General features: G+C 48.1%; 1 protein-coding gene across 1 annotated transcript in view; it reads right to left on the reverse strand.

The window, feature by feature from the left end:
• DBF4B (DBF4B-CDC7 kinase regulatory subunit) overlaps positions 1–10,136 on the reverse strand; it is a gene marked incomplete at its 5' end in the record, with an annotated part of 48,475 nt that extends 38,339 nt beyond the window's left edge. Inside the window, 3 exons of the mRNA XM_082272406.1 lie at positions 6,626–6,676; positions 6,817–6,954; positions 9,963–10,136. Of these exons, the coding sequence (XP_082128532.1) occupies positions 6,626–6,676; positions 6,817–6,954; positions 9,963–10,136 (363 nt within the window). The remainder of the gene's footprint in view (positions 1–6,625; positions 6,677–6,816; positions 6,955–9,962) is intronic.
• Positions 10,137–15,129: the final 4,993 nt, after the last annotated feature.

The raw sequence follows: 15,129 nt of genomic DNA on the forward strand, positions 1-15,129 counted from the left end.
GACGCTGAGCATGTGCACACAACTTCTTTGGTCGACCATGGTGAGGTCTGTTCTGAGTGGAACCTGTCCTGTTAAACTGCTGTATGGTCTTGGCTGCCATGCTGCAGCTCAGTTTCAGGGTCTTGGCAATCTACTTATAGCCTAGGCCATCTTTATGTAGAGCAACAATTCTTTTTTTCAGCTCCTCAGAGAGTTCCTTGCCATGAAGGGGCCATGTTGAACTTCCAGTGACCAGTGAGAGCGATAACACCAAATTTAACACACCTGCTCCCCATTCACACCTGAGACCTTGTAACACTAACGAATCACATGACACCGGGGAGGGAAAATGGCTAATTGGGTCCAATTTGGACATTTTCACTTAGGGGTGTACTCACTTTTCTTACCAGCGGTTTAGACATTAATGGCTGTGTATTGAGTTATTTTGAGGGGACAGCAAATTTACACTGTTATACAAGCTGTATATTCACTACTTTACATTGTAGCAAAGTGTAATTTCTTCAGTGTTGTCACATGAAAAAACTGAATTTTTGTAAAATCTTACCTGTAAAATTCCTTTCTCTGAGTCCTCCGACAGTCGCCGCCCTCTTCATATTCGTCACAATGGGGTATTAGACTTTTCTCCGAAGGAGTAGCTAGGCAACAGAATATGTTATTACAAAAGCTTTTAACATATCCCACCCCCAGGGGGTGGTCCCCTCAGTCAATACCCTCCTACTTCCTGTATCCATGCTTCAGTTTCAGTGGAATAGCAGTAGAGTATACAACCAACCCCAAAAGAGGGGCGGGGGCGGCGACTGTCGGAGGACTCAGAGAAAGGAATTTTACAGGTAAGATTTTACAAAAATTCAGTTTTCTCTTACGTCCTCCGACAGTCGCCACCCTCTTCATATTCGTCACAATGGGGACGTCCCAAAGCAGTGCAAACATGAGGGGTGGGAAACGCAGCCGCGCCTAAGGCAACGCCGTCTCCACATCAAAGAAAGGAACCTTACCAAAGGAAGGAAACCAGCTGGGCAACATGAGAAAAAAACTTGCTCAACAGAAGCAATAACCCAGGAAAACAAATAACCCAGGGATAAGAACATATATCCCAAACAGCCAAGGAGCCTAAACAAGAGGCTCTAAGGAAACTGCCGCACTAAGAACCTTGCGGCTCTCTGTAGAATTTTGTGAAGGTGTGCACGGTCGACCAAGTCGCCGCCTTACACACCTGGGCCACAGAAGCCCTATGACGACAGGCCCAAGATGTACTCAAAGATCTGGTAGAGTGCGCCTTCACAGGCACAGGGAGAACTTTCCCCTTTATAGCATAGGCCTGTTCAACAGTCTGTCCGAACCATTTGCGATGGTAGAGGCCGACGCCGCCATGCCCTTCCGAGGTCCCTCAGGAAGGACAAACAAGGAATCCGACTTGCGGAAAGATTCAGTCGACGTCAGGTAAACCCTAATCGCCCGAACAACATCCAAGGAATGCAATTGCACCTCCTTCGGATGTTTAGGCTTCGCGCAAGGCGAAGGCAGGACAATGTCCTCACTAAGATGAAAATCCGAAACTCTCTTCGGAAGAAAAGAAGGATTAGGTCGCAAGACCACCTTATCTAGATGAATGACCAGATACGGAGACTTGCAGGACAAAGCTGCTAGCTCCGAAACCCTGCGAGCCGAAGTGATCGCCACCAAAAAGGCGACTTTATTGGACAACATGGCCAACGAGATCTTCCTGATCTGTTCAAAGGGATCATGTTGTAGCACGGACAGAACAAGATTCAAGTCCCAAGGAGGTAACGGTTCCCTTCTAGGAGGGACCAGATGTCTCACCCCCTGAATAAAAGTACTAACCAAAGAGTTAGACGCCACAGGACGTTGAAAAAGAACGGCCAGCGCAGACACCTGACCCTTGACCGTAGCCAGCGCCAAACGCTGGTCGACACCCGTCTGAAGGAAGGATAACACCCTAGACACCGAGTACGTGCGAGGTGAAAACCCCCTGGACTCACACCAGGCCAAATAGGCCTTCCAAGTACGGTAATAGACCTTCTCCGAGGAAGACTTCCTCGCGTTAATCAAAGTGTGAATGACCTCCGGGGAGAGACCCCTATCCTTCAGGACCTTGGTTTCAACAGTCAGGCCGTCAAAGCCAGCGACTGTAAAGCAGGATGGAATATCGGCCCTTGAGACAGAAGATCTGCTCGAAGAGGCAGACGCCAAGGAGCCCCGACCGCCAGATTCACGAGGTCCGCGTACCAGGACCGGCGAGGCCAGTCCGGCGCCATAAGAATCACTGTGTGAGGTTCCGAGTGCAACCTGCGAAGGAACCTGGACAGCAATTGAATCGGCGGAAACGCATACAGCAGCCGATACTGATGCCACGGGGCTACTAACGCGTCCGACGCGTCTGCCCGAGGATCGCGCGTTCTTGCCACGAACCTTTCGACCTTGTTGTTCAGACGAGACGCGAACAGGTCCACCTCCGGAAGACCCCACTTCGCGCACAACATCTGGAAGACATCCGGGTGGAGAGACCATTCCCCCTGATCCAGGGTCTGGCGGCTCAGATAATCCACCTGCCAGTTCTCCACCCCAGGGATGTGTACCGCCGATATCGCAGGCACGTGTGTCTCGGCCCAAGACAGAATGTCGGCCACTTCCCGAGCCGCTCGGGCACTCCTGGTGCCCCCTTGGTGATTGACGTAAGCCACTGCCGTGGCATTGTCTGTCTGCACCCGAACCGGACAGCCGTGCAGCCTGTCCGTCCAACGTTGAAGGCAGAGATTTATCGCACGCAACTCCAGAATGCTGATCAGGAGGGAGGATTCCTCCTCCGACCAAGTTCCCTGGGCGAACAGAACGCCCAGAACACCACCCCAGCCCGACAGGCTGGCATCCGTGGTGATCACCGTCCACGAAAGAGGACGAAAAGACTTTCCCCCCCGACACCGCCTGGGACTGGAGCCACCACAGAAGATCCCTTCTGGTGCGATGGCTCAACGAAATCTGGATATCCAGAGATTGTGGACGCCCGTCCCACCTGGACAGGATCTCCGCTTGGAGACCCCGCGTGTGAGACTGGGCAAAGGGAATCGCCTCGAAAGCCGAGACCATCAGTCCCAGACACCGCATGCATTTCCGCAGAGACGAACACGGAACGTCCCTGAGGGACTGGACTTCTCCCTGAAGAGTCTTGAGTTTGTCGTCCGGTAGGAAGACCTTCGCCTGGACCGAGTCCAGGATCATCCCCAAATAGGGAAGACGAACCGACGGACACAGCGTAGACTTAGGATAATTTATCGTCCAACCAAACTCCTGCAGAGTCTGCACCGTGACGGACAGATCCGTCTCCACACCCTGGCTGGTTGCAGACCGAACCAGAATATCGTCCAGATACCCCAGGACAGAGACGCCCTGGGCTCTTAAAGCCAGCAGGGGTGCAAGCACCTCGGTGAAAACCCGCGGAGCCGAAGCGAGGCCAAAAGGTAACGCCACGAACTGGTAGTGATCCTCCGCAATGGCGAATCGAAGGTACCTCTGGTGACCCTCGAAAACGGGGATGTGTAGGTACGCATCCTTCAAGTCGATAGAGGCCATGAATTCCCCCGGAACCAGGGCAGCCACCACCGACCGCAGAGATTCCATGCGGAACTCGTGAACCCGCACAAAGCGGTACAGAGCCTTCATCGCGTCCAGAATTGGACGCACCTTGCCCTCCTTCCTGGGCACGGTGAACAGATTTGAATATAACCCCCGATTGATGGGAAAAATCTGCTCTCCGGCCGAGAGAGAAACTCGATCTTGTAGTCAGAACGAACGATTTCCTGAACCCACCTGTCCCAAACACGGGACAGCCATGGTCGTGGAAAACCGAGCAAGCGTCCCCCCACCCCGGAACCGGGTGAGGGCGCCCCTTCAGGCCGCACTGTTGTGGGCAGCGGATCCAGACTGGCCGCACTTCTGTTTACCTGTCCACGGCTGCTTTTGGGAGCCTTGACCTTGAACAGCTTGCCCTTATAGTGTGGCCGAAAGGCACGAAAGGACCCCTGAGAGGGCCGAAAGGAAGCATGCTTCTTACCAGAAGTCGCCTTAACCTTGTGAGATTGGGGCAAGAGCGCGCTCTTACCACCCGTGATCCCCTTTATCAGTGTATCCAAGGATTCGCCAAAAAGGCGAGAACCATCATATGACATATTGGCCAAGATCCTGCGCGAAGACTGGTCCATAGACCAACACTTCAACCAGACCAGGCGGCGAGACAACACCGCCACACCGTGCACACGTGCAGCCAACGGAACCGTAGCCAGGTCCGCATCACACAAATACATGACACCCTGATGGACTGGAACCACCATATCCAACGTCGCCTGAGGGGCAGAATCAGCCACCAAAACACGCCTAAGCACCTGCGTCCAGCTCGCGACAGCCTGGGCCGCCATCAGCGAAGCAAACAGAGCTTTCAGCATAGAACCCATATTAGAATAGGTATGGCGAGCAAGAGACTCCAGCCTCTTGTCCGTGGCATCCCGGAACACCGGGGTATCCTCAGTAGGAATCGCAGTGGACTTATTCAAAACCGCCACCGCGTGATCCACCGGAGGTGGTACACACCAGCGCCCGTCAGTAGCGGGCGTAAACGGATACCGCAGCTTGAACCTACTGGGCACAGCAAAAGGTCTTCGGATATTGCGCCATTGTTCCTTAACCGCACTCTGAAAATCATCAGTGCAAGGAGAAACCTGCGACGTTGTGCATCTGCGCTTCGTCCCATAAGCTGCCAAGGCAGCAGGGGGACAGGGCTCATCCTGTAACTGCAGCGTTTGCTTGATAGAAGCAACCAATTCATCCAAGAGCGCAAGCTCTGCAGACGAGCCCGGGGGAGAATTATCAACCCCCTCCACCTCAGCCTCAACCTCGGACCCTACAAGATCCAGGGATGAACGGGACCCCGATAGGGAGACCCCAGCCACAGCAGCCCCAGCACCATCACCCTCTGATCAGAGGAAAGTAAAACTCTGGGCCTTTTAGAGGATTGAGCAGCCACCAGCAACTTTACACCTGAATCGCAAGGCTAGCCACAATCGCACCCAAATCCCCCCCTGGGGGGAAAACAGCAGTCCCCTGGCTCCCCACCAAAATGGTAGGAAATGTGCCTCCCTGAGAATCCATGCCCGCCAAAAAAAATATGTGGAAACAAATAAAGGGCGACTGTCCCTTTAAAAAGCGCGGCGAGCGCAGCCCACCGCAACACACACACACCCACACAATGCGACCCCCACAGGGAGAAGTTACAATACAGGCATGGGTACAGAGATAGGGGAAAAACACCTGGAGGGTCCGCTGCTGCCTCGATCGGTGCTCTCAGCAGGAAGTGCTGACATGCAGGGCGCTCCATGCGAGCCTTTGCGAGGCTACAAGAAAATGGCCGCTTGCCTGTGTAACATGCGGCCGGAGCGGGCACATCCAAAATGGCGTCGTTTGGCGCCGAAACCGCCGCTCCTACACCACCATAAAGTGGAGTAAAAAACACACCACATTGCAGAAAAAACATGGCGGACCGCCGCAGCGGCGCTGTAACGTGCCCCAAACATGATTTAATCATGCCCCACAGCACACAGCCGTTCACACATATAGTCTGACACAGGTACAGTGCAGCACAGCCCCCCTCCTTGCAGCCCACAGCATGCAGCCAGAGAGATAGGGACAAACAACTCCACAGCGTGAACACAGGCAGGGTAACACAGTCCCAGACTGACAGCCCTCCCAAACAGACAGGTCCCCACATAAATACACTTACCTCCATGGATGGCGTGGGGAACCCGCACAGGCGAACAAGCCACAGCACATGAGGCAGGGAGAGTCGCATCCAGGACGCAGCACAAAGGTGGGTTAAGAAACCGCACAGCGTCCAGTGAGGTAGCCACCTCACCAAAGCATCCCTGCACGGAACAGGGATGGGTCGTTCATTCTGCCAGGAGCTGTACCTGACTGAACGCTCGATGATGGGCCGAGAAACCACTGACCCACAACCTGCGACCAGGGGGGTCAGCCCGAGACACAGCCCACACGATCCTCTTCATCAGTAGACTAAGTATGCTGGTAAAATAACAGCTAAGTAAAGAAGAGAGAAAAAACTCAAAATCAAAAAAAGAAAGAGAAAGGCCGAGGCAAAAAGCCCCAGCACAGAAACAGCCAGCCACTCCTGACAAGCTAGACATTGAAACTGAAGCATGGATACAGGAAGTAGGAGGGTATTGACTGAGGGGACCACCCCCTGGGGGTGGGATATGTTAAAAGCTTTTGTAATAACATATTCTGTTGCCTAGCTACTCCTTCGGAGCAAAGTCTAATACCCCATTGTGACGAATATGAAGAGGGCGGCGACTGTCGGAGGACGTAAGAGAAAGAGAATATTTATAACAATGTGAGGGGTGTACTCACTTTTGTGAGTGTGTGTAACACACACATATTATATATATATATATATATTATATATATATATATATATATATATATATATATATATATATATATATATATACACACACACACACATACATACACACACACACACACACATATATACATACACACACACAATAGAATTCTCTATTTCTCTTATAGGAAAACTTACCTGGTTTTGAATGGCTTTCTTCAATAACTGCTTCCCGCGACACAAAATCGGCTAAAAGAAAAGGAAGAGTAAAGGTACATGAAAGTCCGCAAAGGGCACAAGGTCACCACTGTCGCTTAGGAGTATAAGAAGCTGGTAAAATGAAATAAAACACAGAAGTTTCTCTGTACAATTTACAAGAGCCCTCTTACCTCTACATTCTCCGTAGCTTGCCGTTTGCAGTGCCCACCTCTTCTACCGGTCACAGAGCTTCCATTACCATTATCCAAAGCCTTTCTGCTCCCAGTCACCACGTAATTAACATCCCTGCTCAGAAAGCCCTCGATAACCTGGGAAAGGGGGGGGGGGGACGACACAGATTGGGGAATTGAAAACAAGAATTTCAGCATTCTTCTATATGTAAATAAGATCTTCTGCTGATATTTTTACAGATTACCTTATCAGGGTGCGAGTAATGTAATCCAATCTTTCAGGGCAGGATAACCTAAGTAAGCTGCCAGCATCCACTCCCATCTTATAGAGGTTAGAACGTGAGGAGTGGCATTGTTACAATCTGTAACTCTGGGACAAAACCACTTACACCCAGACATTAGGGATGCAAGACTTTCAATTGTTCCGACAGGCCAACAGACAGCCCCCCCCCCCCCAACTCTGGAATGTGGGGGGTGCACCTTCATGTTGAGGTAGGCCTGTCACTGGATTTTGCAGACTTTGAATGCAAGGTCTTTCAGGTATTTGGGAAGCAAGCTTGGAGGATCACCATGTGGAAGTTGAGGGAACAATAAAGCAAAATATTTGGTCCGAGTGTCTCCCCTGGTTAAAAGCATAGATAATACGTTTAGGGAGGTCCAGGAGTTGGAACATAAATTGCACACAAGGATCTATGCAACAACAGTATGAATTTAGGAATACATACAGTATGCATACAAACTATCATGGATACCAAAAATGTAATCCATGATGTATAGTACAAAAGGATATGAGGACTATTGCTAATAGCAACAGATCAGATGGATACTCAGAATAGGGTTGTGTTTATGGCTTTAGGAGCGTTTACAGCTGAACTCCAGGAAACCTTAACTTACTTAACCTTAACTGCTCATTTATACTTGGTAAAGCACTTAACTTCCCAATCTTTTCCTCCTGCAAGCTCCACAGTGCTAGACTAATCCCACAGCTTCTTCTTCCCTATGCATTGGCGGTCTAAGTTTTTCTAACGTCAGTAAAGCTTAACTTCACCCAATTTCCACTCTTACTCCTCCTACCCACTTCCTCCTTTACATATGGCACATTTTTTTGGGGGGATGGGGGAGCGGGTACTTGATTTTGACAGGTACCCACTTCCTCACTTATAGTCAGATCATCATGGAGATCTGAGCGGAAGTCCAGTTCTTCCTTACCCCGCAGCCTTCTGGGACACATCACAGGTCCCAGGAGAATGTGGGACCAATCACAAAGTGCAGTGGGGCTCACGTATGCGCAGTTGGAAGCCAGCTGTGGAGTCGCAAGGCTTCACTGCAGGTTTCCCTTTGTGAAGATGCTGGTGCCTGCACCCAAAGCCAACTGAAGAATTGGCCTGGGTGAGGACATCACTGGATTCCTGGGCAGGAGAGTGTCATTATATTAAAAGTCAGCAGCTACAGCATTAGTAGTTGCTGACCTTTCATTATTTTTGGGAAGACTGGAGCTCCTCTTTAAAGCGGAGTTCCACCCAAAAGGTGGAACTTCCACTTTAATTACTTCTGACCCCCTGACTTGCCACATTTGGCATGTCATTTTTTTGAGGGGGAAGCGGGAACCTAGTTTTCAGGGAAACCGGCTTCCATTTCCGCTAGTGGAAGTTCCCCTCTCCCCCTCCCTCCCTGCAATCGTCACAGGTCCCAGAAGTTTGCCCAGCCATACAGGACACGCAGCCGAAAGCTGTCGAAGCCGGGTGCCCACACTAGTGATACCGGCAAGACGGAGAGGAGCGAGGCTTCGGGCGGTCACATCGCTGGATCGTGGGACAGGTGAGTGTGTTTATTAAAAATCAGCAGCTACACTTTTTGTAGCTGCTGACATTTATTAAAAACACAAAAACGGCAGGAACTCCGCTTTAAGACACTGCATTGGATGGGAGGATATTGAGGAACAGTCCATTGGGAGTACAGGGTGGCTTTTCCATCCCCTAGACAAGCAGTTAACCCTTCCAGCGCTGGTACAGCCCCATTGCAAGGGTGGATTTTTAGGTTTACAGGACTTGGACTTTAAATAAGGGCTTAAATCTTAGGAGCCAGCCAGGTTGTTTTTTTAACTAACAAAGCTTACAAGTGGAACACCTAACATTGAGAAGGTGAATTTATCCTTTTAAACAGCCAGAGTTGTATTTGCACACATTTAAAAAATAATTTTAGGCCTGAAGATTACATAAAACATATATTTTCTGAAAGCAGACACCCTAGAGAATAAAATAGCGGTAGTTCCAATTTTTTGTCACACGATCTTGCAGCAAAAATTCAGTAAAAAAGGGATTGGGTTTCAGGATAATTTTAGGGAGCACAAAAAAACGCAATGAATTATCAATTCTTTTTTTGTAAAGTATAAAAGTGGAGGTTGCACCGAGTAAGTAGATAGCAAACATGTCAAACCTTAAATTTGCATGCGCTCCTTGAAATGGTGACAAATTTCAGTACTCTAAAAGCCCCCTATAGGTCTCATCATTGCAGCATGTGTGGTGATATGTAACATGCGTATCGCAATCAATGTTTTCGGGCGTAGGTGCCCCTCTGCATGCGTTTACGTTTGTACATGCAAATATTTGTGGGGGGTCCTCACTTTTTTGGGGGGGGGGGGGGGGGGAAGAGTTGGAATGTTATGTGCTTAGGTGCAACTTATATCATTTAAGAAGTTTTACTTTTTTGTTTTTATAACCCATCCCCCTATGTGATGAATTTTTTGGTAACCGGTTCCCAATAAAGATACATCCAGGGTTTACCAGACCCTGCATGTCTCATCTGTGCTCCACTGAATGTAATACAATGCACTGCATTACACTCTTACCTGGCCTTGATGGCCGAGAAATTTCTGGGCATGCGCACGCAGGGTGTGTGGAGCATTCAGTCGGCCAGGATGAAATTTCTTGTTGCCATGGCAACCTGGGGTTTGTGGAGCCCTGCCTTAAATCATAATGTGGTTTTATACTCTGAGAACTTGAGAGGCTTGTGAATATATGTTTTGTTACTCTTTGGGATTAAATAGAAAAGATTATGTGATGTAGCAATTTACAGTTGTTAGGTTTGTGTAATCTGCTAATGAACGCATCCTCCCAAATTCCCGTATTACTGGAGCCTTTACTTACCCCACCTAATTTGCAGATAGCTTTAGTGAGGATTTGCGTGTCCCTGTTGTGAGGCAGATCCAGGTAAAATAACTTCCCCTTGAAAGTGATGCTTTGCTCTCTGTCCAGCATAGCAGGTTTCTCGGATGGGGTGTGCTGAACTGCATGGAAATGGGAGAGACTGGCTTTACACATGCACACATATACAATATAGACATCACTGTATGCTACGTTGGTTTAATGATAATGGAGAACAAAAAGGATTTCAATTATATACACTTCTCAAAAATATTAAAGAAACACTTTGAAAACACATCAGATCTCAATGGGGAAAAATATCATGTTGGATATCTATACTGATATGGACTGGGTAATGTGTTAGGAAGGAAAGCATACCACATTGTTTGATGGAAATGAAAATTATCAACATACGGGCTGAATTCAAAGACACCCCAAAAATCAAAGTGAAAAAATGATGCAGCAGGCTAGTCCATTTTGCTGAAAATTCATTGCAGGAAATTAAAAATGATACTCCGTAGTTTGTATGGCCCCCACGTGCTTGTATGCATACCTGACAACGTTGGAGCATGCTTCCTAATGAGACGACAGATGGTGTCCTGGGGTATTTCCTCCCAGATCTGGACCAGGGCATCCCTGAGCTCCTGAACAGACTGAGGTGCAACTTGGCGGCGTCGGATGGACCGAAACATAATGTCCCAGAGGAGTTCTATTGGATTAAGGTCAGGCGAGCGTGAGGGTCATTCAATGGTATTAATTTCTTCATCCTCCAGGAACTGGCTGCATACTCTCGCCACACGAGGACGGGCATTGCCGTGCACCAGGAGGAACCCAGGACCCGCTGCACCAGCGTAGGGTCTGACAATGGGTCCAAGGATTTCATGCCGATACCTAATGGCAGTCAGGGTGCCATTGTCTAGCCTGTAGAGCTCCGTGAATACCTTAATGGATGCGCCTCTCCAGACCATCACTGACCCACCACCAAACCGGTCATGCTGTACAAGTTACAGACAGCATATTGTTCTCCATGGCTTCTATAGACCCTTTCACATCTGTCACGTGCTCAGGGTGAACCTGCTCTCATTTATGAAAACAGAGCGCCAATGGTGGACCTGCCAAATCTGGTGTTCAATGGCAATCAACTCCACGGTGCCGGGTAGTGGGCACAGGGCCCACTAGAGGACGAGGGGCCCTCAGGCCACCCTTGTGAAGTCTGTTCTGATTGTTTGGTCAGAGACATTTACACCAGTGGCCTGCTGGAAGTCATTTTGTAGGGTTCTGGCAGTGTTCACCCTGTCGTCCTTGCACAAAGGAGCAGATACCGGTCCTGCTGATGGATTAAGGACCTTCTACTACCCTGTCCAGCTCTCCTAGACTACCTGCCTGTCTCCTGGAATCTCCTCCATGCTTGAGACTGCTGGGAGACACAGCAAACCTTCTGGCAATGGCACATATTAATGTGCCATCTTGGAGGAGTTAAACTCCCTGTGCAACCTCTATAAGGTCCAGGTATCAGCTCATGCTACCAGTAGTGACAATGACCCTAGCCAAATGCAAAATTAGTGAAAAGCAGTCAGAAAAGATGAGTAGGGGAAAAAAAAAAAAGTCAGTGACCTGTAAAACCATTCCTGATTTGAAGGTCGTCTCATTGTTGCCCATCTAGTGCACCTTGTGGTAATTTAATTTACACCAAAGCAGCGCAAATTAACAACCCCCTCTGCTACTTAACTGACCAGATCAATATCCCAGGAGTTTAATTTACATAATATACTTTGATTAAAAAGTGTTCCTTTAATTTTTTTGAGCACTGTATATTCTGTTGCTGCATAATGGTTACCACCCCTCTCCCAATCTAGGAGAAAGGTTAGTTAACATCAAAATAAATACATCCCAAGGATTAAAGTGTTACTAAACCCAGGTCCCTGTATTCACTATATCTGGTACACAGAACATGGAAATACAATCATTTTAGCAAATATAAAACTGATAAAATGGGATTTTTGACATACTGTAAAATCTATTTCTCTGACGTTCATTGACAGACACAGCTCCTGATTCTTCTTAACCATTGGGTTATACTGCCCCCTACAGGAGTAGGACACTAGGCAGGAAAAAGCTTGACTACGCCTATGGGCAGTCCCAGGGGGTATACACCCACTCTCTGCTTGTAACAAAACTGAGTGCCTATAGCTTTGTCAGAAGAAAGCCAACTCCACAGAGGGGTGGGTGCTGTGTCCGTCAATGAACATCAGAGAAATGGATTTTATGGTAAGTCAAAAATCCCATTTTCTCTTTCTTTCATTGACAGACACAGCTCCTGATTCTTCTTAACCATTGGGACGTCCCAAAGCAGTGTCAAACATGAGGGGTGGGAAAAAAGCAAAAAAAAAAAAAAAAAATTCTCAAGGCTAACCATAGCCAACCAGGTAACATGGAGCTCAACCATAACAACTGGAGCTCATCTGAAAAAAATACAGCCTCAAAGAGGACCAGGTCCTCTAAATAGCAGCCTGCAAAAGCTTGCATTTGCATTCACAGATACCAACACCCTGCAAGTAGAAGTAATAGCCACCAAAAAGGCCACCTTCTGGGACAACGTAAGCAGGAGAACATCTCGCTATTTTCGAAGGGAAATTCCTGGATAACTGACAACACAAATTTGAGGACCCACGGCGGTAATTGAGACCTCACTGGAGGATCCAAGTGTCAAGCTCCCTGGATGAGGATATGCACCAAGGAAAGAAAACCACCAAGGCCGAAACCTGGGCCTTGATGGTACTCAAGGCCAGGCACTGCTCATTGCCCCATTGGAGGAAAGCCACGATCCGTGCTACCGAAAAGGAGCGAGGGAGAACCCCAAAAAAGACTCACACAACACAATGTACGTCTTCCAAGTACGATGGTAGATCGTCCAAGAGGTAGATTTTCTAACCTTTACCAGCGTAGGAATCACCGCTTCAGACAACCTCTATCCTTCAGCACCTGGCTTTCAACAGCCAAGCCGTTAAAGCCAGTGACTGTAGAGCAGGATGGCAGATTGGCCCATGGGACCAAGCGATAATGGGATAAGCGATCTGGGGACAACTGCAGGTTGGAAGGGAAGAACCTTTCTGGAGGAAAAGAATGAAACACGATCTTGTAGCCAGATCAAATGACTGTGGACCCACTTGATCAGAGAGGCCCACAGATCCGGAAAGCAGTGAAGACGCCCACCTATGATACGGATGAGGGCGCCCCTTCATGCAGAGGAAGCCTTGTCCACAGGCCTGGAAGAGCCCATCGTGGCTTGCTAGACCAGGTCCTCTTGGAACCTAAGGGGGAGGCCCTGAAGGACTTTTATCCCTTGAGGGACGAAAAGAGCTCTCTTAGAGAAGAATGGCCCACGTCTACTGATGTCATCCAAGGAAGCTCCAAACAGTCGATCCCCCACAAAGGGGGAGATCAGATAAGGCCTTCTTAACCACTTACCGCATATCAACGTACCGATACGTCGGTACATTTTGCGGGTTTATACCGGGATGATGCCTCTAGTTAGAGGCATCATCCCGGTACCGTGGTTTGAAGCCGACGGTCGACTTTCCGTCGGTAACGACCGATGCGGCTCGGGAGCCGCTCGATCGTTACCCGGGGGGCGGGAGGGGACGTCCCCCCCCCTCCCGCCGCCTTCCGTGGCTTTGCCCGGGGCTCCCGTCCCACCCGGAGCCCCGAGCACCCAGCCGGCACGTCCGCCGGCTGGATGGAGTCCCGATGAATGCCGGAAACGGCATCGATCGGGGCTCCGATGACGTAACCCGGAGGCGGCGTCCATGACGTCACTTCCGGGTTACTGTGCTGCAAAAGGCGGCAAATTTAAAAAACTGCTGTATACAAAAATGCAGTTTTCGGCGTTTTGCATACAGGGAAGTGTAGTGGAGGGGTCTAGGGTCTTTTAGACCCTCGATCCCTCCATAAAGTGTACCTGTCACACATATTGGTGTCACAAGGGATGTTTACATTGCTTGTGACAGCAATAAAAGTGATCAGATTTTTATTTTTTTTTTAAAAACCTGTAATAAAGTTTAAAAAAAATAAATAGGAAAAAAAAAAAAAAATTTCGCCGCCCCCGTCACCGATAGCTCGCGCACAAAAAAAAACGTATACGCAAGTCGAGCCGCGAATGAAATCGCTGTTCAAACCCCACATGTGAGGTATCGCCGCGATCGCCAGAGCGTGCGCAATAATGTAAAAAAAAGAGCTACACTCTACCTCTAAACTGGTAACCTTTAAATAAATTTAAAGCGTCGCAGATTGAGATCTCTATTGACCGTAGTTTGTCGCCATCCCACGGGGGGGGGGGGGCGCAATTTTAAACCGTAACATGTTGGGTATCTATTTACTCGGCGTGACATCATCTTTCACAATATACAAAAAAAATGGGCTAACTTTACTGTTTAGTATTTTTAAAATGCAGTGAAATGTGATTTTTCAACTTTTTTCCAAAAAAATGGTGTTTTAAAGACCGCTGCGCAAATACCGCTTGACAAAAAGTTTTGCAATGACCGACATTTTATTCTCCAGAGTCTTTGCTAAAAAAATATACATAATGTTTGGGGGTTCTAAGTAGTTTTCTAGGAAAAAATACTGGTTTTAACCTGTAAACAAAAAGTGTCCGAAATAGGGCTGGGGCTTAAGTGGTTAAGGCTCGTAACACTATTAGAAAATCGGGCGAACATTTTCGTCCAAAGAATTTTCGTACGATTTTCGTATAGTGTGTACAGAACTTTCTACAGATGATTCACAATTTTCTTATGAAAATTCTCTAAAGGGACAAACTCCAACATTTTTCTAGTACGGGAAAAAACTAACAATTTTCGTTTAATGTGTGCCATTTTCGTATGATTTTTGTACAAGAAAAATCAGAAAAGTAAGACTGTGCATGATCAGAAAAAATAAACAAAAAAAAAAAAAAAAAACTGTCGTACGAAAATTTTTGTACAAATTTTCGTAAAAAAATTCTTTCATCAATTCCGATTTGCTGTGAAAAAAAAACGAGGAAAAGCGGACAATCGTTTGCCCGATTTTCTTATAGTGTGTACCCCACTTTAGAAGTCTGGTCTGCCTAAAATCAAAGGAGCCGCATCCAAAGAGGCATCACAGATAAACTGTAACCCCTCAATCAACTGATCTGCCA

The sequence above is a fragment of the Pelophylax lessonae genome (genome assembly GCF_965119305.1).
Source record: "Pelophylax lessonae genome assembly, chromosome: 11".
Lineage (NCBI taxonomy): Eukaryota > Metazoa > Chordata > Amphibia > Anura > Ranidae > Pelophylax > Pelophylax lessonae.